Genomic DNA, 22,069 nt, shown 5'->3' with positions numbered 1-22,069 from the left:
CCCAGCTGGTTATGCATGTTGTTGCTGAGCCTGGAGAGCGAGCCGTTAGATCGGAGGGAGGGGAGCAATGGCAGGACTACTTGGCCTCAGACATGTCGGTGAAGGTGTGGAGCGGCCTGACAAGAACTTCGTCTCCGACTTTGACGAAGTTAACGCTAAAGAGCACACATCTCCCCATCAAGGTTTGGATCAAGATCTGGTCCCCTTTCCGGCGAATTTGAGTCTGGATTTTGTCTTTCACGTAGGATGAGACCTCGAGTCCTGTCAGTGGCCCCTAATCGCTGCGCCATGCCGAGTGTCACCTCCAAGACGACGTCGCTGAAGACTTCGCTCGAGTGTGTCCGTTTGGGCACGCACAGTCGGAGCTCTTTCATGAGATTCGCAGAGAACTGAAAGATGCGATTACGAGAGGAGATAGGGGAAGGACGAGAATGACGGCAGAGAGGGCAAGGAGAAAGGAGGGCGATCAGTGGAAGAGGGGTAGCAACCAGATCATGCCCTTCAAGCTCCGACTCGAACACATTGAGAAGTTCGTTGTCCTAGTTTTACAGCTCTCAGAGTCTTGACGAGCAACGAGACAACAGCAGAACCTGTTCCGCCATCCGGACGAGGACGAGGAAAGGATCAAGGTCCTCATGGATCTTGCAGACTTTGTGCGCCCCATTGAAATCGACCTGCTCGCCACCGTCACTCTCGTCCCGACAGCAAGACGCTTGTAACAATGACGGCAACACCAAACTTTCCCACCTCATCTGCCATCTCCAGGGGCAGAAACGACTTGTCCGCAACCTCTGTCATGTTCGCACCGGCGAGCGTCACAACCTTGCGGCTTCGAGGTTCATAATTCACCCATGTTGTACGCTAATCGTTCCAGGGCATCCAGGATGTCGTCCGCTCTGCATTCATCTCTCATCACCGAGCGAGGACCGACAAAGCTTCAACGCTCACGTCTTGTCTTTTGCCACTGGAAGTACAAACATCACAAAGTTCCGACCAAACAAGGGCCCTCCACACGGGACAATCTGCCAGTGCAGTTGAAACAACACATGCGTGAGTGCGACCTCCTCGTCAGAAACCAACGGAAACCTCGACAGGTCGCAGTTCGTAGATCTTGGTTTGCTTGCTCGAAATGTTCCGATTGCTCTCTTTCAGTTTGTCTGCCTGGCAGCAGCCCGTCGCTCGTTTCTGAAATCGGAGGGAGATCACGTATCTTCCTCCTCCTGTCAGTACATGACCGGCACGCGCTCCCCCCCCACCTTCTCAGTCCCTCATTCAAGTAAGTAGCTTCTGTCACATGCTGGATCGCTAGCTGTAGATAATGTACATCGCTGTAAACAAATTCATCTCCTGACAACGATGGAAGGCGAGCCGCAACATGCATACGTACCTATGATGAACGAAAGAGTGGATTGAATTCCCGACAACACCCACTTGTGGCTGCTGCTGGTTGGCTGGTGAATTGTGCATGGCGGAGTCGCAGGTTTCTTCCGAGGAGCAGCCGATGAGGCTGAGGAGAGCCTCGTTAGCATTTAGGATGGTGAAATTGTTGTCGATGATTGCGATTCCAGTCTCCTGATCTCACAAGTCAGAAGAGCGGTTGGAGGTTGGTGGACGATGATGACACCAAGTGAGGAAGGGGGAGGTGAAACAGAGATTTCAGAATGCAAAGTAGGGCCACGAAGAGAACAACCATGGTAGGGGCAGACAAGTTCGGAACAATGTCAATAGTAAAGGCGAGTGATCATCACCCAAGATCACCTTGATCGACAGTAGACCGTCGCGAATAACACCGGCAGGTAAGGCACCAGGCTTCAAAAACATGTAGTTGTCTTTTTCCTGTTGAGCATGTCGAGATAAGGAAATGTTTTCTCAGACAGGTCTTTGGTACCTTGGCTCCTCCCCGGTTCTGTCGTACAGCTTCTGTTGCATCCCTCAAAACTTCGTTGATCGACCTCTGGTCAATCATTTGGTCAAGGCATATACTTTCTTTGCAGATCAAAGATCACTTGTCTCGTCCCCTCTACCGGCGGCAAACACGAGTCAAGCTACAAGTAGAGAATCTGTCAGTGCTCGATAAGAAAGATTGCAAAAGATATAAAACCTTCCGAAGCAAATCTCCTATCCTTCCTCGCCTGCAATCTGGTGAATACAGAAACAGAGATTTGTTCGGGATTTTCTCACTTTCGCCGCTTTTTGTCTCTGTCATTCTTCTTTCTTATGTCCAGTGACTGCTTTCCCATCTTCATCTCCGCAGTCTCGAACTCCATCATATTTACACCAGGCGCACCCCCTCCTGACCCTGAACGAAAAGCACTACCGATCACCGCAGGACATACAACCGCTTTCGCCGTACCTTGCCAAGAAGGAAACCCCCCACTCGACCTGCCTGCTGGATCCACTTGTCCTCGATGAGCATGCGCCATGGGGAAGGTGTTCTGCGGTAGCTGACAAGCACGGCTCTCCTGTGCAATCGCACTGGAATATTGCTGCGAAGCCGGGTAAGCAGCATTGTTAGGTTGACATTCTGCCTGCTGGGAGGAGCCGGGGAGGACATGTAGAGCAGCCAGAGCAGCTCTTGCCTCGTACTCTCGGAGCTGAGCTGCCAACATGGTAGCCTGAGCAGCGAGGGCTGCCACGCTCTCACTCGTCACAGATGGGAGAGCGAAGCTCATGCCATGTCCTGCATGGCTGATCGTCGGTATCCCTTCCGCTCCAAATCCGAACGATCCATGTGGAGGAGCATTGGCTGCATCTCCTTGTCTCTGTACGTTTCGTGAAACTTGCACAGGAGAAATGCCTTGCATGTCCCGATTGTTAATGTTTTGATGGGCGGCCTGGTTGGTGGGCATCCCCTGCGACGACATTGGAGGCAGATTCATGCTCATGTTTGAGATGCTGTTGGAGAAGCTAGGGTCGATAGTACCATTCTGCATGTCAATGTGAACAACACACGATCACAACATGTCGATAGAGACATCACTTGACGAGAACCATGATAAACTGCAATTGTTCACATGGAATCCTTCACCAATAAAATCATGTGTTAGAGAACCGCATGGCACATAGAACATTATGCTTGAGGCTTGCTATCACTACAAAAATTGCCGCGACTTCGATTTACATCACCTCCGAAAATGATCTTTCCCTATAGCTCCATATCTTGACCACCTCTCCTTGTCTTAACTACCTTGGTGTTGAACCACCACTCATTCCTCATCGGAATAATGCTTCCTTGGCTCTTTCCCTCCTCTCATTACCCACTTACACTCCAAGACTGGGCCAATACAGCTACACTTGTTAGAGCGAAGCTTCTTCCCTTACACATACTAAGATGTGCATTACTTCCTTGACCCACCCTTTGCATCGAACCACCAAGTCGTACCCCTGACCCCCTTTCCCCCACATTAAAGGTCTTAGAAGGTGTTACACAGGGGTCATAGAGTACCCACCCCTGTTGTATCTTACCCACCCATGTCGAATCTTGATAAATGTAATCCGTGGGGGTTCTTTAAAGGGTATCGAGGGGTAGGGGTAGAAAAAGAAGCTGCAAGCAAGGGATGTGACCATGACCACCCCACCCAAAACAAGGAAATCATGGCTAGAAGTACCCCTTTCCATATGATGCTGCTGTCTTTTCCAATTTGCTACATTCTGAACTGAGGCGAATCTGATTTTTAACTTTCTATCTTGATTTTTTATTAAAAAAAATAATAAAAATAATATTTTTAAATTGTACCGGAATGGCTGTGTTGTTGGTACAGAGCCTTTGAAACCCTCAGCAGCCTAATACAATTTAAATTGTTATTGATATGCTCGATTTTAAAGAAATAGGCTACACAATGAAGATTTTCAACTGAAAAGAGAAAATTGCCAAAGTTGAAGGAATATTTTGAGTGATTAGCCTTAAAAAACGAAATAATATAAAACTAACAATAATATGTTGTTGAACCTCCTGGTACACTTGCTCCCCTGCATTCCCTCGCACAGACCCCCACCAAGCTTCGTTCTACCTACCCATAAAGTGAGTACCCTACCCAATGTTTGATCCAAATCCTTCGACTGGATACAAGTGGGGGTACTTGTACCTTTTTTTATATGATTACAATTATGATATACGAGATCTGGTTCTATCTATTCATTGAGAATATAGTACCCCTACCCCCTCAAAATCATTCACGGGCTGCACCACCCCACGTGAGATGTCACACTACCTACCCTGCTGTTCCGTTTACCTGCGGCATAACAGAGAAGATCCGTCCCATGGCACCGGCAGGAGCGGGAAGGATGCGGCGGGGGGCGCTTGTCCCCCTTACCATCTTGTTGCTCTTTATCGTCGTTGCAGGAAGCATAAGCCAAGACTTTCAGCCCCTCCATCTGTCGCGTACGAACAGACTTGCTCCGACAGCATTGCGTGGTAGCGTGTTGGGCCTGCGATTGAGGGGTGGATTGGGCAGGCCCAAAAAAGCTGATAGTGACGACGACGATGAAGATGATGACGATGTAAGGTGAGAATCATTGGAACTGTATTGGCGTCATATCTTGCTCCATTGACATTTTGTAACTAGCGGTGGCGACGACGACGACGACGACGATGAAGGAGGTTCTGACAATGATATGTCTTCGTCAGAGAGCGATCAAGGAAAGAAAAAGGGCAAAGGCCCCAAAAAGACCAAGAAGAAAAATGCTGAAAGTGACGACAATAGCGACGATGATGAATTGGATATGCAAGGATCTGGATCTGGGGAAGATGATTCCGAAGGTAATTGAAGGGTTTCCATAGATTTCCTTCGTTTGCTGAAAGAATTTCAGATGATGGTCCAGCCAAGAAGAAGGTGATTTAGTCGATTCATTTTCCCTGCCAGCTTTCGTGTGTTAGAGATATACCAACGTTCAGCATAGGCATCCATGGGCATAAGCAAGTCCAAATCGAACAAATCCAACAGACATGATGATGAACACGATGATCAGAGTCGGTCCGATGGAAATCAGCGCGATCGTACTCTCAAAAGCAAATTTTTTTGTATTCCCCTGAAGTTTCTTGACAGGCGGATCCATAAAATGTTTCCGATGCAATCAAGAAGGGCATATCTCACGCGATTGCCCGGAATCTGGAGGGAAAGACGACAGGAAGTGTTATCAGGTTCCTACTGCTATCATCAGTTCATATCTCACAGTCTGTCTCCTATGCATAGTGCGGAAAGTTTGGGCATATTTCTCGGGTATTTTCTACACTAAATCCCATGCTTTGTGAGCCTTTGCTATTGATTAGGCATGTCCGGAAGGAGGAGGAGGAGGTGGTGGTGGTGGAGGAGGAGACAGAAAGTGCTTTCGTTGCGGCGAAGAAGGGCACATATCTCGTGACTGCAGTCAACCAGGTATTTTTTGTCACAATTCTGAGCGCATCTGTCTCAAAACCTGGATTAGAAAGGAACTGATCATACCGCAGGAAATGACTACGGCGGAGGACGTGGCGGTTTCCGTGGACGTGGTATAGACTTATCCTGAACCATCGTTCGACCAGAGGAATTGTAATCATTTTCAGGTGGTGGGAGAGGCGGACGAGGCGGCAGGGGCGGCAGGGGCGGCAGGGGCGGCAGGGGTGGCGGCGGCCGAGGATATCGTCGCGACGATAGTGACTAAAGGCCATTACCCGGAGCGGTTGCAACCGTGCGGGCCGCGGCAGTGCTCGTTTTTCAAACTTCTCAGAATCATGATAGAAGTCTTGTTCTTGATGCTCGGTTTGCATCATCTTGCTTTTAAATCCTTGCTAAACTTCAAAATAAAATCATACTACTGGGGGAACCCGGACCGTTGGCCGGCGGCGTGGCTGCCCGCTCAGTCGAGGTGGCCGCACAGCGCCGCGACATCGCTGGCCGCATGGCGCGGGGGAATGGTCCTGCCAGTGCGCGCCGCGATTAAGTCACTGTGAAAGTATCATGGCAGTTAAGTTTCGGGGGGGCCGTCAGCAGTCGGCAGGCATGATGAGGGTTGGTTCTCGCCGCGCTGTCTCAGGCTCCGACCTTTCGGGAGCCGGGAGTCTTCTCGCCGTACGGCCTGTGCGACAGTCACGATGGTCAGTCACTCAGACCGTACTGTCCAGGGGTAACTTGAAGCCTCCTCTACGGAAGACTCCGAGTCCTGATTGTCCTCCGACTCGTCACTGATTTTCAACTTAACTTTGAGTAAAGCCGCCGCTCACTGAGCGTCGGAGTCACTCGGCCGGGCGCCGCCGCCTAGTGCGGCCGCGGCAGTGCGGCGGCCCGGCGGCGGCCCGGCGGCCGCGGCCCGGCCGGGCCGGGCCGCACCGGACGGTCGTCCGATCACCGTCACCGTGACGTTGGGGGGGCGGCGTACTAGTTACGGTAGGCTACTAAGTTGGCCCGGGCAGTGACCGGACTGGTCAGACGGTTCACCCGGCCGGGGTCAGTGGCCCGGCCCGGCATGAGGCTCCCAGCGCCGTGCCACCCTGACTCGATGATATCTGGTATATCAATTTCAAGTTTCTGCGGCTTTTTTTTTTGCAGCTGTCCTCACGGCTCGGTTCCTCCGAAATTTGAGAGTCACCTACTACGGTAGGTAGTAGCCTTAAGTTAGTACGACCGGAGTCGGGGATCGGAGCATATCTGAGAGTCATCGGTTTGAAAACCTGGGTCCTAGCCCAGTAGGACCTAGTCTCCTAGTCCCCTGTATTCCTGTGTTGTCATTCCCAAGTCACTTTTACTTGTGAAACAAATTGAGCATGGGGGGAGTAGAATCCTACTTAGGTTGTTGTCCTACACAGGGAGATCCCGAAGAGCATCTTGAAACATCGAAGCACTTGACGCGCCTGAGGCGCTCAGGCTCTGATCCGACGTTGCATTATCACAATCATGATTCCCTGCAGCGCACAGATTCCAATGATTCCGATTTGTCTAATAAGCCTCGGCCCCCCAAAGCGCATAAAAGTGCCAGCATGAGTAACATACACGCCTTATCAAAGCAACCAAGTATTTCCCATCATGGCTTATCCAAACACCCAAGTGTTGTCAATCACGGCTTATCCAAGCAACCAAGTATTTCCAACCACGGCTTATCAAAGCAAGCAAGTATTTCCAACCACGGCTTATCAAAGCAAGCAAGTATTTCCAACCACGGCTTATCAAAGCAAGCAAGCATTACCAACCACGGCTTATCAAAGCAAGCAAGCATTTCCAAGCAAACCTCTTTTCGGGGACAAGACAGCATGTCGGCCATCTTCAAACGCTTCCCCTCCTACCGCAACGGCAAGGTCACCCTCCACGACATCGAGGAGAACCTCAAGACCTTATGTCCTGAGGTCCAGCATCTCGAGAACCTCAAGGCGTCGGTGGGGCTTGCGAGAAGGGAGTCGGACTTCGACCAAGTAAGGCCGCGACTGACTCGAAGGAAGAGGGGAGGGAGTACGGTCCGGGACTCTAGAGGTCGGGGGGGGGGATTGGCGGGGGTCGGGAACCGTACTCGGAGGAGAGAAGAGCGAAGCATGAGAGCCTAGTAACTTCATTGCCTGCCGCAGATAGATATCGAGACTTTCAAGAGGGTGTTTGGTTTCCATTTCAGCTCAGACGACGAGGACACCAAGAAGAGGTACCAGTCCAGGCTTGATGATATGCTGGACAGGTTTTAGGGCCTGTGATCTGATCGAGATGGCCAGTGACTGAGGCTCAGTTTGAACTCAGGGCCGGGCCCGGTTCAGCGGCCGCTTACTACTACGGTGACTGAGAAGTTACACTCACAGAGTCACCGTACGGTGGCCGAGGGCAGCCGCGGACCGGGACGGTCAGTCCGATCACTGTCAATGGTACCGTACGGTCTTCCAGTCACGGCGACACTCTGCAGTGACGGTCACGGCGGCCGCGGGCCGCCTGGCGGCGGGCGGCGGCGGCCCGGGGCGGCCCGTCCGATGTTCACGGCGGGTCACCGGGTCCGATGGTCACTCAGTGACGGTCAGGTCTAGTAATCGTACCGAGCCGGGCTTCCGGCGCCGGGGAACGACTTAAGCCTACGGTCACCTCAGTGGCAAGTTTCGGTTTCAGGGAGCCTACCAGTAAGGGCCTGGCACTGTTGCCGCTGGCAGCCGGCGCCGGCTAACTTAACGGTTAGGCTTGCCGGGATCGGATCATCAGTCGGACGTTTTCAACTTAGTAAATCTTACTGGCAAACTTTGAAGGTACAGGCGAGTGTCCGGGAACAGTCCGCCGCAGTGCTCATTCTTTCCGACTCCCCGATGACCGTAGGCGGCCGGCGCCGCAGTGACGGTCCGAGCCTGAATCAGCCAGCGGCCCGGGCCGGCAGTGACCGGGAACTTCGGAAGGCTCGGCGGCCGCCCCGGGGCCCCCGCCCCCCCGGCCCCGGCGGCGGGCCCGGGGCGGGCCGGGCCCTTGAACGCCGCCGCCGGGTCCGTCACAGAGTCACCGTGGCACCGTGCCGTCCCGGCGCCGGCAGCCGCCGCGCCGCGCCGCGGGTCCCCGGCGGATCACCGTGGCACCGTCACGCCGCCGTGGCCCACGGTCTGACATGATACGGTCCGACACGCCGCCCGGGCCGGGCCGGGCGGACGGTGACGGACGGACTCCCGGAGCCTGGGCTCACTGGGCGGCGGCGCCGGGCCCGGCGGCCGGGGCCCGGGCCGGGCGGCTGACACGCGCCGTACGGTCCGAGCGGGGCCGGTCGCTCCGAGAGACTCAGGCCAAGTTCCCGGCAAGGGTACGGCCCCGGTGTGACCCGACCACTTGTCGGGGGGTCGTTCGTATTTTTGCCGAAGTTGTCCCTGCAAGCCTCCATGTGCCTCCCATGTATACTGTGACTACCCCTTCCTTGCCCTTAAAGTGTAGTTCAGAATGATGGGTGGGGTGATTCTGCCCTGTACAGGGATTTGGTGGTTGCGACCCCTCAACAGGACCTAAAAGATACGTACCCGCACCCCATCGAATCCTTGAAGTTTTGGGGGTAGTCGAAATCGATGTCAGGGGGTAGTGCCGATCTCCATTCACGAGTCCGATACTTTCTTTTTTGTTTTCAGGAATATATTTCGAATTTGTTTTATTGATTTTGAAAATCATAATAATACAGAAATTGAACGCGATGATCCTGAAACCCAGGAGGTGGCAAGCAGTCTTATATAGATATACTGTTTTCCTACAAATGCTACTATAACTTTTAATTATAAAGTTTTGTTTACAAAATCACAATACAATGTTACAAAAACTTCCATTTATATTCCAAGTGCAATACTCTAATACACAAAAAGTAATTTAACTATTGATAAATAGATATGTAGACCATCCCCCTTCGTAGCATTTTGTGTTTATGGTACAATTAAAAAATTGCAATTTTTAGAATCTGTGCCAGATCTCACCCTACCCCTTCACCTGACTGTGATGCATTCCTGTGGGCAGCTGCAACTACCCTACCCTCCTTACTACTCATTCCTCTGCATCATGACGGTAGTATGACCTCTTACCTACATTTTCTCACCCTTCCTTTTCCCTTTTTCATCATAGAGTCTGTACCCCCCTTTCGAGACATGCTTGCCTGTCCTACCCCCGTCCTCTTCATCAAGGACCCTTAACACCCCTTTGTTTCTATTCACCCCTACCCCGTCTACCTCCGATGCGTCCCTCGTAGCGACTGACCTGAGACCCACCCTAAGTGCAGTTAGTAACTCACCCTACCCACCAACAGACTAACCTTTTCCATTTTTTTTGTTGATCTGTAGGGGGTGGGGGTAATCTACGCCCACGACCCCGCGGGACGCAAGGGGGTGGCCGTAAAGGATTCTGTGTTCCTGGGGGGTCAACATGTTACATGGTGGGTGGGGGTGGGCCACCATAAGCCTGTTACACTACAAGGACCCGTGCTGTCAGCCATGACACTAGCAAAGTACCAGTTCTCTCAAGGGTATGTCAACGGGTAGTGGGGCGGACAGTCGCACGTGGGTAGGGGTGCTCACGAGGAGATGGGTGGAGGTGGGTACATCTATGGATTTGAGGGGGTGGGGGTTGCGGGCTTTGCAAGTTCAAGCGATGGGCATGCGAGCGGCGGCGGTAGTCGCGCTAGCTGCCTTAGCATGCGCCGACGCGGCTCGGCTCTCTCCTGCACCAACACGTTTCTTCAACAATCTCCGGCTGAGAGGTGGGGAAGAAATCCCCATGATGACAAGATCTGCTTCTCAGCAGGTAAAGTTGGCCAACTCCTTAAATTGGAATCGCAGTGTAGTATCCCCTTTCCCCCCTCTCATGCTTCAAATGATTGAACTCCCACTTCGTTCTTGACCTTTCTAAAGATATTCGTACGTCTCTGTAACATGGCGATATCTTCAACCCATACTGACTGTGCTGTCTGCAACACAGGACTTGAGCAATCCCTCCATCAAGAGGCCGGGCCCGGGTACCAAGGACCCTGTCAAGGAGAAGATCTGGTCTATTTCTTCGACCTACAAGCCCGCTGACAAAACAAGCATCCAAAAGTGGGTTGCGCTTTTGTTATATTTCTTATGGTAAGGATCTAGCTGACGTCTTGATTTCCTAGGTCTGTGGTACACCATGCTGAGCACACTCTTGCTACTGACCGATACAACTTCGATGAGCACACGGCCTATCAGTCTGTTGCTCTTTCCGTCAGAGATTACTTGGTTGAGTCGTTGCGTGACACCAAGGCTCACTACCTCAAGCAAGACCCCAAGAGGGTTTACTACCTGTCCCTCGAGTTCTTGATGGGAAGATCCCTCTTGAACTCGTTGATGAACCTTGATCTTCAGAAGCCATACAAGGAGGCTCTTGAGGAGATTGGATTCAAGCTCGAGGTGCGAGATGCTTGCCTTCCCAAGGTTGAGTAAGTGATGCTTTTGCCTTCAGGATCTTGTTGAGCAGGAGAAGGATGCAGCCCTTGGAAACGGAGGTCTCGGTCGTCTTGCTGCTTGCTTCTTGGACTCTATGGCCACTTTGAACCTTCCCGCTTGGGGCTATGGAATTCGTTATGAACACGGTATGTTCGAGCAGCGCATCAAGGATGGAATCCAGGTTGAATACCCCGATACCTGGCTCACCAAGGGAAATCCTTGGGAAATCCAGAGATTGGATGTGAAATACGCTGTCAATTTCTATGGGTCGGAGAAAGTCATGGCTGTGGCCTACGATGTCCCCATCCCCGGGTATTCCATGCCTCCTTTTGCATCTTCGATCTGATCGTTTTCTTCTAGCTACGACACCCTCAACACCAACTCCTTGAGGCTGTGGTCTGCTATGCCTGATCAGGATATCGACCTGAGCAAGTTCAATGAGGGTGACTACAACGCTGCCCTTGCCGCTCGTCAGCGTGCTCTCGAAATCACCCAAGTTCTCTATCCCAATGACAACAACTACGCTGGAAAGGAGCTTCGTTTGAAGCAGCAGTACTTCTTTGTGTCAGCTACCCTTCAGGTATATGTTCACGCATCAAGGCAATTTTCTCCTCTGAATGTTTCTGTCAGGATGTTTTGCAAACCTTTGTGGCTGCCAAGCCTGGAAGAAGCTGGGAGGAGCTTCCTGAGAAGGTTGCCATCCAGTTGAACGACACCCATCCATCCATCGGTGTTGCTGAGTTGATGCGACTTCTGATGGACAATTTCAAGCTTGGATGGACTCTCGCCTGGTGAATATTCTCACTATGTTTGAGTCAAGCGCACTGATTTGTCTTACAGGTCCATTGTTTGCAAAGTGTTTGCCTACACCAATCACACTGTTCTTCCTGAAGCTCTCGAGAAGTGGCCTGTCACCCTCATGCAGAATCTCCTTCCACGTATCACTGAGATCATTTTTGAGATCAACCGCCGATGGATCAACGAGGTACTAAATTCGCTGGATTGACAACAATGATTGATTGCTTCATAGGTCCGTGAGGTCTTCGGTGATGATGGCAACATGATCTCCAAGCTCTCCGTCATCGAAGGCGATGGAGAGTACAAGATGATCCGCATGGCTCATCTCGCCATCATCGGATCTCAGAAGGTCAATGGTGTTGCTGCCATTCACGCCGAGATCGTCAAATCCGATGTCTTCCCTCAATTCGTTGAGTACTACAAGCGCAAGGGAATCAATGACAAGTTCATCGGAATCACCAATGGTGTGACCTGCCGTCGCTGGATGGCACAGGTACTTATTTGAAGAATCATGACTTGTTCCTGAGCCATTGTTTTGCAGTGCAACCCTGCCCTGTCAACCGTAATCACCAAGTGCCTCGGCAGCGACAAGTGGGTTCGCGATCTCAGCCTTCTCGATGGGCTCAAGAAGTTCGCAAATGACGACAAGGTTCTCGATGAAGTCATGGCTGCCAAGCTGGAGAACAAGAAGCGCCTTGCTGCTTATGTGAAGGAGCATCTTGACGTTGATGTTGACACCAACACCCTCTTCGACATTCAAGTCAAGCGCATCCATGAGTACAAGAGGCAGCTCTTGAACGTTCTTGGAATCATCCACCGCTACTCCGAGCTCAAGAAGATGAGCCCTGCGCAGAGGCAGAATGTTCAGGCCCGTACCTGCTTCATTGGCGGAAAGGCTGCTGCCGGATATTTCATTGCAAAGAAGATCATCGCCCTTGCCAACGCTGTTGGACGTGTCATCAACTCTGATCCGGACACCAATCAGTACTTGAAGCTCGTATTTATCCCCAACTACAAGGTCGACAAACTGTTTCCCTTGAGGTCAGGCTGAGAATGATTGCAGGTTGGAAATGCACAGATCATCATCCCAGCCAACGACATCTCCGAGCACATCTCCACTGCCGGTACCGAGGCTTCAGGAACCTCCAACATGAAGTTTGTGATGAATGGAGGTAATTTCCACCCCTCAAGCGCGTAGCTCATCTCCAACTAAGACGGGATACAGGTATCATCATCGGCACTGATGACGGTGCCAACATCGAGATCAAGGAGAACGTCGGAGAGGAGAACATCTTCATCTTTGGAGCTAAGTGTCACGAGATTGCTGATGCTACCCGGCGCATGATTGAGGTAAAGATGTACAGTCTTCACCGAAAAGCCCATGCTAAGTACTCGTGGATTAGGGAGCCCCTTGGGACCACCGCCTCGTCAATGTCGTGAACATGATCCGCTCTGGCCACTTCGGCAACCCTGTCGATTTTGAGCCTGTGCTTAACAGCATTGAGAAGGGACGTGATCGTTATCTCCTTGCTCACGACTTCCCCGCCTACATCGATTGCCAGGTGCTGTTAAATATCTTTGGACTCTCACTGTTTCTGACGGTCTTGATAACAGGAGAAGGTCGATGCTGCTTACAAGGACAAGAAGTCCTGGGCTCGCAAGTGCCTCAACGCTGTTTCAGGGATGGGATTCTTCTCTACTGATCGTACCATCGATGAGTACGCCACCAAGATCTGGAACTGCAAGCCATGCCCTCGTCCTGATCCTCGTGCATGAACTCATTCGCACTAGAATGTGCCAACGTGTAGTACATGAGGTGGTAATGAAAACTCTTAGCGATAACAGAGATGCAGTTCATGAGTAGCAAAAACTTTCATCACTCCTGGATACCACTTTTTACCGCCTCGGGTATATCTTCCCATCGTGGGATCCCCTCCCTTGCCCCTCGTCCTTGGATCTTCCTGCTGGCTACGTAGGAAGCGAACATCAAGATCCTGTCTATCTTCCAATCATTGAGGACCCCATAGATCACGCCCCCGATGAAGCTGTCTCCTGCTCCTGTAGTGTCAACCACTTCCTCCACCCGCAGCGCAGGACAAGTGTAGACAGTACACGGCTCTCCGCTCACGAGCATGTGCTCAGTCGTGATCTTCTCGTACGCTCCCCCTCCGTCCTCTCCGCGCACCAGAGCAGTGCAACCCCGGTCGCCCTGCGTGGAGATGATCATCTTTGCCGACCCCAGCTGGAGGAGAGCTTGCATGCCCTGGACGAACCCGGCAGAGTCGAAGACGAGGGGGTACTTGGAGTTGGTGACTATGACATCGGCGAGGGGCAGGAGCTCGCGCATGTACGGCCTGTCCTTCTCTGCGTCCAAGACGACGGGGATGCTGCGCTCCCTCGCCAACTTGGCGAGTTTGATCGATGCGCGGGTGTTGCGGCTGTCGAGGTGGAGGAGGGAGACTCCGTCAAGCCACTCAGCTGCTACCTCTTCCTCCAGCAGCTCCTCCTGGATCGGCGTGTGGATGCAGGTGCGGGTGTGAGTAGCGTCGTCTACGATGATGTAGGTGAAGGGCCTGTTGTAAGATAAGGAGCGAGCGAGAGGAGAGGATACAGAAGGAGAAAGGGAGACAAAAGGAGATCGAGGCGGTGATGATGAGGTTGAGGGGATGTCAATGCAACAGGGGTATGAATGGTACGGAAAGAATGGGAGAGTAGGGATTAGGGAGGGCAGAGAAGGGAGAGAAGGAAGAGAAGGGGAGAGAAGGAGAGAGAAGGGAGAGAAGGGGAGAGAAGGGGAGGGATGGGAGGGGATGGAGAGGGCAACGGGTTGAGTCACGTACGAGTCAAGTCCTTCCTTGCAGATGCACAAGGAGGTTGAGACGCCGTCGTCATTGAGCTCAGAGATAATGGAGTTCCCGTTGGCGTCCTTTCCCAGCTTGGTTGCGAGTATAGCCTCCACCCCCAGCCTCCTCACGCACGTCAGCGTGTTGGCGCAGTTCCCTCCTCCTTGCATCGAGAAGCTCGTGCTCCGAATCTTGTCGTCCGGCTGGGAGGGAACCATTCACAATGGCTCCAGCACGAGGACGCGTCATCTACCTGAGGGAAGTGATCGACGGTTGCGATGAAGTCCACGGCAGCGACGCCAAGTCCTAGAACTCTCTTCCCCACCAGGTGGGGCTGCAACGCGGCAGCTCCTCGCGCACTCGTCTGCATTCTGTTCCCATCATGGACGTTACGAGCAAGGGACCGTTAGAAGGAGGTCGACCTGGCTCCTTGCATGCTTCCAGCAGCCTTGCGCTGAGAGATGTGCCTGGGTAGAAGACCGGGAAGGGGAGGAGCACGAGGAGGAGTGGACGTGGAGAAAGTATCGGCGGGTTGGACTAGGAGTACGAGCAGGAGCAGGATGGACTTGTGAAGAAAATGAATAGCAGCCATTGGTGAGCTGGCTTCAAGACATTCTGCGATCCTGCTTGAATATGAGATATCCCGGTCCTCATCTCTCCCTACCTACCTCCTTCCCTCCTTCCCACCCACCCTCCCTTCCCTCCACTCCTCTCCTCTTCCTACCCCCTACCCCCCTCCTCGTCCCCTGTGTAGATATCTTCGTAGTTGTCTATCGTGCCCTCTTGTCTTCGCCTGTCCCTTGAGTCATCCTCCTTCTGCTACCTCCTGCTAGTCTTCCCCTCCTCCTCTACTTCTTCCTCGCCCCTCCTCTCTCGATCTTGCCATCCGCACTGAGTAATAAAGAAAGCAGGACCCTACCATGATACCGAAAAATGGAATGAACAAGATAGGGTGGGGTGGATCAAAACAATGGTCGCTATGGCGGTGGTAATTGCGACGGCAATGGTGATGGCGACAGGGAGCGCTGAAGGGTTTGCCGTAGGAGGACAACGAGCATGTGAGAAAGAAGCACCGTCCTCTCTTCTCCTCACGCTCTCCATGCTTCACCCTCTCACTCCCATGATCTGTGTCATATCCCTCCCTCCACATCCACCTCGACATGTGTAGGATCCCCTTGGCATCTCACCCTCGTGCAATCCCTTTCCCCCTTCCTTCTCTTCCTATCATTCCCATTGGTCCCACCTCACCTCACAATCTTGCAGTCTGCGGCGGGAGGAACGTAGCCCTTACACGAAAGGTACCCTTCCTGCGTTACCATCACCCTTCACACAGAAGTTCGCTGCTCTGCTCTAGCTTTCTCCCCGTCAAAATCACATCATGCTGAAACATCTTGCGCTTCCAGGCTTGCCCTGCGCAATCAGCCATCCCTGCTATGCCGCTCCGCTCGCGACAGAAGGCGCGGCTAGAAATGGTCGTCTCAGACAAGGACTTGGAATTCTATCCCGGCACCTGGTTGAACACCAGCAACTCAAACTTGTGTTGATCTGCTGCTTCCAGGTCACTCAACCAAGAGATCGAAGGAGCTAAGAACACATTCTTCGTCACCCTAAACCCCGACAGCACCGTCTCCCTGCCCCCTGACGTCGGTCCTGACAACACCGATAGCAAGATTCGCTGGACTGTGAAGCATAAAGACTTTGTACTGGCTGTTCCAAAGCGAAGCACGCTGTCGACCATCTTTGACGACAGAGAGTACGTCGGAACTCCTGCCATGGTCCCGCTTCCCTCAGTCTTGGTCGAGGTTCACATGCTTGTAGGAGGACAACACTATCCGAGGGACCATCATGGACGGGGAGTCGGACCCTGAGTTCGTCGGCAGATTCAGCATGTCCAAGATAGCAGCATGTGAGCGACTTTCTCCTCTCCTCTCTCCTTCCACTCCCCTTGCCTCCTCTCTCGCCTCCCTCTCCCAAGCTTCCAGTCCGCCTCAGCCTCTTGTCGTTGTTGACTCTTCCTCCTTCTGATGTTGCTTCCTCTCAATGCCGCCAGACTCACCAGGCAGCGGTGCATCGAGCAGCTTGGAGTGGGACGGGAGGGAGGACGAAGAAGTTTGGTTTGACGAGGAATAGATAACTTAGCACCTAGTCGTCACCCGGCATGCTGCACCGCCGGGCGGCCGGACGGCGGCAGTGCCGCGTGCGGTGCAGTCACCGGGCCGGGCGGATGATGATCGGATGGCCATCTGAGTCGCATGATTCACTAACTCACGGGCGAGGACTGAGCGGCCACCGTGGTGACCGTCACCCGCCGCACAGCCGCGGCCCGGCCGCTGAACTTCGGAACGGCACCGGCGGCGTACGGTCACTGGCAGAGTCAGGCTGGGCTGACGTCGAACCGTACAGTGACTCACTGGCTCAGGGCGGGCCGCCGCGACTCGCGGCCGCTGCCAGGCTGTGCCCGAGTCCGACTCCGCGGGGAGTCCGGGCCGGACCCACCGGGCCCCCGGGGGCCCGCCGGGCCGGCCGCTCGGGCGGCCCGGCCGCCGGGCCGACGGTGCGGCCGGGCGCGGCACCCGGCGGCCCCGGCGGCCGCCACGCACGGCCCGGCACGGCCGCCAGTGAGGCCAGTCCGACTACCGTACCGTGTGACTCGGGTGCGGCGGGGCGGCCTAGTAGCCTGACTAGCCCGGCTAGGGCCGGCCCGGCCCTCAGTACTGGCCAGCCCGGCGGCCAGTGAGGGGGCCAGTCTGTCAGTGACCGTACACCGTTGAGTGATCGGGCCGCAACCGGGGTGACCTGCCGCACCGTACTGTCGGACTCAGTCCGGCCGGGCTCGGCAATCCTAACCCGGTGTTACTGATTGATTCAGTAACTAGTGCTGACTCTTGAAGGGTACGGTAGTGGGCCCGGGGGGGTTCAGGTTGGAGAAGACTAGCTGAACGGGTCCTTTTTGGTCATTTTGATCGTGATATATCGGGGGTAGGGTGCGCTTCTTTTGTACGGGATCCACGAAGTCATAGGGGGTAGGGGGTACAGGGGTTGCGACGGTTGCAGCGGTTATAGTCGAAGAGACACTACGAAGAGCCACCCTCACCCGCCATGTACGGAGCCGCCGACACGCGCAGGCCGCAGCAGCAGCAGCAGAGGCAGAGACTTTCCCTTGTCTTCGCGCTCATCGCCGCTGCTCTTGTCTCCTGCATCGGCATCATCGCCTATGCCAAGCACTCCAACGCTCTGGCCCCCGTCGAGACCTTCCAGATGACCAAGCTCGGAACTGAATACCAGGTGGGAGGAAGGAAAAGACCGGGCTGAGATGATGCTGTGGATGGAATTTCATAATGATCATCCTGTCTCCACCATATTTACATCTTATTTGTTTTTTCATGCGTCATGATCATTTGTTCTGTGTTCTGGATGGTTGCGGCATTCCATATCGTTGGTTGACTTTTCAGCGTTGACTGCTCTTTGCTCGTGATGGGACATTGGAATGTGTTGCGGTTGCTATGTTTAGGTTATGCATGCATCATGTATTTGTAATCATGTCCTTCTCCCATACTTTTGAACTTTCTCCGTTAATGTCGATGTGGAGCATTTGTTGTCAAGAGTCTCTATGTGAACCATGGTGAATCAAAGGTCTTGGGGCTCCACACCTTGGACGTTATCTCCTCTGTTTTCACTTACATTTTCACTTGCATTTACATCTGCACGTGTGAAGGACTAAACTTCACGATCAGGTTGCCTCTGCTCTCATGAAGCACGCCACCGACATTCAGTTTGACGAGAACGCTCCTGTCCCTGAGAAGTTGGCTGATCTTGCCAAGGCTGCTGAGGATGAGATGAAGATCGATGCGGAGGTCATGGCCCAGCGCCGATAAGCTAGTTACTCTTTCTTGACGGATAGTTGTCAGTCACACTGTAGATTTCCGTGTTTTTTCTTGAGGAAATTGGGAAAATTCAGAAGTTGAGAGTGCGAAGGTGACGATGCGGTTCTGGGTGGCTATATATCGCCTTCAATGCTGTTTGTTGTGGTTGCTGAAAGCCTTGGTCTTTGTATGACTGGTTGCGATTGGTTGGTTTTGTTGTATCAGGTTGCAGGTCACTTATTGTGCTCTGCGTGGATGTGTTTGTACAAGTCCTTTATATTCCTCTACGAGAATTCAGCCCAGTCCTGCTGCTTCACAACGACGCCGCTCCTTATCATCTTCGATGATTTGTTTCTTCTGTCGCGCACTCCGCGATGACTCTCTCTATTCCTTGCTCCCCTCCTTGACTCGAACTTGAGGCCCCTCCTGTAATGGTTGTCAAGTCATGATGTCCGCAAGAGATCGTACCTAATGAGTTTGACACGCCAGAAGGAGCGACGCAGTCGTCTTGCCACTTCTTCTCTTGCATGTGGTTGTCTTCTACGAGTGATTCTGCTCAGCCGAGCTCATATTGCCAGTTTTCACTTCACTCCTGGTCGTGACGACTAGGTGAACACTTTTAGTCTCACCTTCATCTTCAGCGTCTTTGACAGCTGGCAGCTCTCATTGATGAATAGCCCGGAGAAGACAATGAGATTAAGTCAACGATGGTTGGAGTCTTGTTGTCTGGGATCCTTCATTCTCTCCTTCCCCTTAGAATCTCAGAGGATTGCCAAAAGATATGTTTCTCCCTCTTCTATGCTCAGTTGTTCCTTTTTCTTCATCTCGCGGGCTCTGCTCTGCTCGAGACAAGGACAACAGCTAACGCTTGTCACCTGCTACCTTCCCTTCAATGTTGGGGCTACTGCATGGATGAGCTTCCATGAGCGGAACGCGTCTGGCTGCGGCGGCAGAGCATAATGAAAAATGCGGAGGAAGAAGCGGACAATTGATCGGGTATTGATGGTGACGAGGCTGGGTGAAGAATTATGTGGCGATTGAAGGTGAGGGGGGGGGGGGGATGACACCTACACAAATCCTCAAGTTTTCCACTATCATCGAACAGTCGTCCGTTACAACCCATTCATTGTGTCCCCAATGTTCTTGTCTTTTTCTCCCCTTGAAAGTTCGATGCTGCTTGCCAAGGTAGTCTACCGCCAGGTTTCTTCAAACTTGTGCGAAGTCTGACTCTGCGGGTCGACGTTGGAGTCTACCGAGTGCGATGACACAAGCATCAGAGGGGCCCATGATGAGTTAACCAACCGCCGGCGAATCATTCAAAGGCTGTGCTCTACAACATTCAGACCAAGATCTTCATTATCTCAATCTCAGCAATGAAACCCTGAATTAATTTCCTTCCTCTCCGCCATTTACACGTCAGCAGGACCAGCGGTAACCAGCGCATCCTTCATGGCCTCAGCAACGTACTACCAGGAACGAGTCAAACCACTGCAAGGTTACCAAGAGTCGTTAGCTTACGTTGACGTTGTGGGCGTTGAGGCCAGCCATGGAGAAACGTCCGTTCTTGGTGCAGTAGATGTGCCACTTGCTGCTCAAGATATCGACGTGCTTTGCCTGCATTCGCATGTCAGTAACGCGCCTGATGAATTGCCACGTCCTGTGGACCTGCAAGCCAGTGAAGGCGAACATTCCGATCTGGCTGGTGATGTGAGACCAGTCCTTGTAAATGGGAGCAGGAGTGGGGCAATCGATCTGTGAAAAGACACATCAGCGGGCTGGCGAGAGCAAGCAGGTGCTCTTGTCGAACCGCCTTGAGAGCATCGACAAGATCTTGACGCATGCTGATGATGCGATTGGCCATCAGCTTGAGCTCCCTGGAGAGATGTCAGCGAGAACGTTGAGGCTTCAGATGTCTTACGTGTCCCACTGCTTGAAGAGCTCGGGATCAGAGATCACAGTCGACACAATCCTGGCGCCATGAAGAGGAGGGTTGGAGACCATAGCTCTCACGATACTACACAAGACGGTAAGGATCCACCGAGGGACAAGAACGGCGCTCACAGTCCAAGTTGCGAGGTGACCTTGGTGGCTACAGCAGGGTCCTTGCAGACAACGTTCAACGCACCGATACGCTCACCGTAGCTGGAGAGTGCTGAGTCAATGAAGAGCAGGTACAGAATTGAACCACTCACAGGCCGAAGTTCTTTGAGTATGACTGGGTGACAAACAATTCAAATCCACGCTCATGAGCAAAGTAGCGAACGGAGTAGGCGTCCTTGTCCAGGTCTCCGGAAGCATATCCTTGGTAAGCAGTGTCGAACACGGGGATGGCCTTCTTGGCATCGCAAACATCCGCAATCATCTTCCACTGATCGGGGTTGGGATCAACGCCAGTTGGGTTGTGTGCAACGGTGTGAAAGATGAACACACTGCCCTCAGGAGCAGCCTTCAAGTCAGCAAGCATCCCATCGATGTCAAGCTTCATGTCCTACACAGAAAGTGTTCAACATTTGAAACCTCCTTCCCACCTCAAATGTACCTTAGTGAGGTAACGGTAGCTGTGGGTCTGAAGGCCAGCCTTCTTGAAGATCTGATGATGATTTCCCCAAGTGGGGTCGCTAACGTACACAGGAACTCCTGGCTTGTAGATGGACAGGAACTCGGCAGCAATACGAAGAGCTCCAGTGCCGGAGAGGGACTGCACGACAGCCACCTTCTTCTCCTTGATCAAGGGAGAATCCTTGCCAAGGATCACAGCAGAGGTGACATCCAAGAAGGCCTGAAGACCCTGTACGGGGAGATACTCCTTGTTCATCTTGCCATCCTCAGTATCCTTGAGAATCTTCTGCTCAGCCTGTGAACTTCAATTAATACAAGACCGTGTCAACTTGCTGGCATTCTTACGTGTTTGACGCATCCCAAAACCCAGGGCTTGCCGGTGTCGTCACGGTAAGCGCCGATACCAAGGTTCACCTTCTTCTCAGCCTGGAAGGAAACATTCAGAGAACCCTTCGAGCCCAGAAAAGCCTCACAGGATCAGCGTTGTATGCAACACCGACACCCAAGATGGGGTCGGGGGGTGCTTGCTCAACATGGCTCCAGAGCGACATACTAGAAAAAAAAACTTTCAGCTCAGCCAGAAACATTGCCGGTACGGATGATAAATGAACGCACAAACATTTCCAAATGAACAAGAATAAACAAACCAAACAGCAATCAGGTGAATTTTCCTTCCTTCTACTACCAAAATCGAGACAGAAAATGAGAGTATCGCAATCAACCATTTATCATGATGAAATATTGCTATATGTCATGTCTGAAGCGCATCTGCATTGCAGAGGAGACAAATCTTCGAAAGTGTAACAAGAATCCACAAGATCCTGGATCGTTCCACAGTGACGTCTCGAGGCAGAGAATGACATGAGGAACGTTTGGCAAATCCAGTTGTATCACGCACACAGACAGCAGAGCGTTATAATCGAATCTCATTTTCTGTATACATTGAGAGCATGTTCACCCTAGCTGCAGCAAACCAAGGACAAAGATGATGACAGCACGTTTCAGGCAAAGAGAAAGAAAAAGCAGAGAAATGATATCAAGAGAACAAGAAAGACGCGAAATCCAGGATGAGCATGGGGAGGTAAAAAAATTATCATGGAGGAAGGATGTGAAGGAGGGAGGACAGGAGCATTGCAAATGAACATGTCTCA

At 52.6% G+C, this 22,069-nt stretch overlaps 8 protein-coding genes across 8 annotated transcripts; 5 read left to right on the top strand and 3 right to left on the bottom strand.

Moving 5' to 3' along the window:
• Window positions 1–2,623: 2,623 nt before the first annotated feature.
• Window positions 2,624–3,024, bottom strand: GUITHDRAFT_149807 (hypothetical protein; the record flags this gene model as incomplete). Its single annotated transcript, XM_005842419.1, has 1 exon — window positions 2,624–3,024. A coding segment is annotated over exon 1 (293 nt), but the record flags the coding sequence as incomplete, so codon positions are not given.
• Window positions 3,025–4,284: 1,260 nt separating this feature from the next.
• GUITHDRAFT_131680 (hypothetical protein) lies at window positions 4,285–5,494 on the top strand (the record flags this gene model as incomplete). The annotated part of the gene is made up of 6 exons (XM_005842418.1): window positions 4,285–4,505; window positions 4,566–4,759; window positions 4,810–4,832; window positions 5,141–5,247; window positions 5,270–5,375; window positions 5,447–5,494. 6 exons carry the CDS (start codon window positions 4,285–4,287, stop codon window positions 5,492–5,494), a joined length of 699 nt encoding a protein of 232 aa, XP_005842475.1.
• Window positions 5,495–7,222: 1,728 nt separating this feature from the next.
• GUITHDRAFT_99269 (hypothetical protein) lies at window positions 7,223–7,642 on the top strand (the record flags this gene model as incomplete). Its single annotated transcript, XM_005842417.1, has 2 exons — window positions 7,223–7,381; window positions 7,532–7,642. The coding sequence occupies 2 exons, from the start codon at window positions 7,223–7,225 to the stop codon at window positions 7,640–7,642; spliced, it is 270 nt and encodes an 89-aa protein (XP_005842474.1).
• A 2,241-nt stretch (window positions 7,643–9,883) lies between these two features.
• GUITHDRAFT_99268 (glucan phosphorylase) lies at window positions 9,884–13,429 on the top strand (the record flags this gene model as incomplete). The annotated part of the gene is made up of 14 exons (XM_005842416.1): window positions 9,884–9,915; window positions 10,301–10,316; window positions 10,368–10,483; window positions 10,546–10,819; window positions 10,872–11,167; window positions 11,216–11,435; window positions 11,486–11,646; window positions 11,696–11,840; window positions 11,886–12,146; window positions 12,195–12,671; window positions 12,717–12,825; window positions 12,879–13,003; window positions 13,057–13,215; window positions 13,268–13,429. 14 exons carry the CDS (start codon window positions 9,884–9,886, stop codon window positions 13,427–13,429), a joined length of 2,553 nt encoding a protein of 850 aa, XP_005842473.1.
• Window positions 13,430–13,529: 100 nt separating this feature from the next.
• Window positions 13,530–14,866, bottom strand: GUITHDRAFT_62841 (hypothetical protein; the record flags this gene model as incomplete). The annotated part of the gene is made up of 3 exons (XM_005842415.1): window positions 13,530–14,226; window positions 14,494–14,699; window positions 14,750–14,866. The coding sequence occupies 3 exons, from the start codon at window positions 14,864–14,866 to the stop codon at window positions 13,530–13,532; spliced, it is 1,020 nt and encodes a 339-aa protein (XP_005842472.1).
• Window positions 14,867–15,929: 1,063 nt separating this feature from the next.
• On the top strand, window positions 15,930–16,626 carry GUITHDRAFT_99266 (hypothetical protein; the record flags this gene model as incomplete). Its single annotated transcript, XM_005842414.1, has 4 exons — window positions 15,930–16,009; window positions 16,055–16,271; window positions 16,315–16,402; window positions 16,547–16,626. 4 exons carry the CDS (start codon window positions 15,930–15,932, stop codon window positions 16,624–16,626), a joined length of 465 nt encoding a protein of 154 aa, XP_005842471.1.
• Window positions 16,627–17,582: 956 nt separating this feature from the next.
• Window positions 17,583–18,456, top strand: GUITHDRAFT_160477 (hypothetical protein). Its single transcript, XM_005842413.1, has 2 exons — window positions 17,583–17,781; window positions 18,231–18,456. The coding sequence occupies exons 1-2, from the start codon at window positions 17,596–17,598 to the stop codon at window positions 18,369–18,371; spliced, it is 327 nt and encodes a 108-aa protein (XP_005842470.1). The 5' UTR covers window positions 17,583–17,595; the 3' UTR covers window positions 18,372–18,456.
• A 1,243-nt stretch (window positions 18,457–19,699) lies between these two features.
• Window positions 19,700–21,472, bottom strand: GUITHDRAFT_83779 (hypothetical protein; the record flags this gene model as incomplete). The annotated part of the gene is made up of 10 exons (XM_005842412.1): window positions 19,700–19,825; window positions 19,878–19,973; window positions 20,025–20,111; window positions 20,167–20,233; window positions 20,278–20,373; window positions 20,421–20,501; window positions 20,552–20,847; window positions 20,899–21,213; window positions 21,264–21,344; window positions 21,392–21,472. 10 exons carry the CDS (start codon window positions 21,467–21,469, stop codon window positions 19,769–19,771), a joined length of 1,254 nt encoding a protein of 417 aa, XP_005842469.1. The 3' UTR covers window positions 19,700–19,768.
• Between the last annotated feature and the right edge of the window lie 597 nt (window positions 21,473–22,069).

This window comes from Guillardia theta (genome assembly GCF_000315625.1).
Source record: "Guillardia theta CCMP2712 unplaced genomic scaffold GUITHscaffold_1, whole genome shotgun sequence".
Lineage (NCBI taxonomy): Eukaryota > Cryptophyceae > Pyrenomonadales > Geminigeraceae > Guillardia > Guillardia theta.
The sequence above is the reverse complement of the archived record's forward strand: the minus strand, read 5'-3'. Positions and strand labels throughout refer to the sequence as shown.

Bases quoted from the DNA above. Each gene is read 5' to 3' on its own strand.
- GUITHDRAFT_160477 (XM_005842413.1), top strand. From the start codon at position 17,596: ATGTACGGAGCCGCCGACACGCGCAGGCCGCAGCAGCAGCAGCAGAGG. The intron at 17,782-18,230 runs GTGGGAGGAAGG...CTTCACGATCAG, and splicing joins AGCTCGGAACTGAATACCAG to GTTGCCTCTGCTCTCATGAA.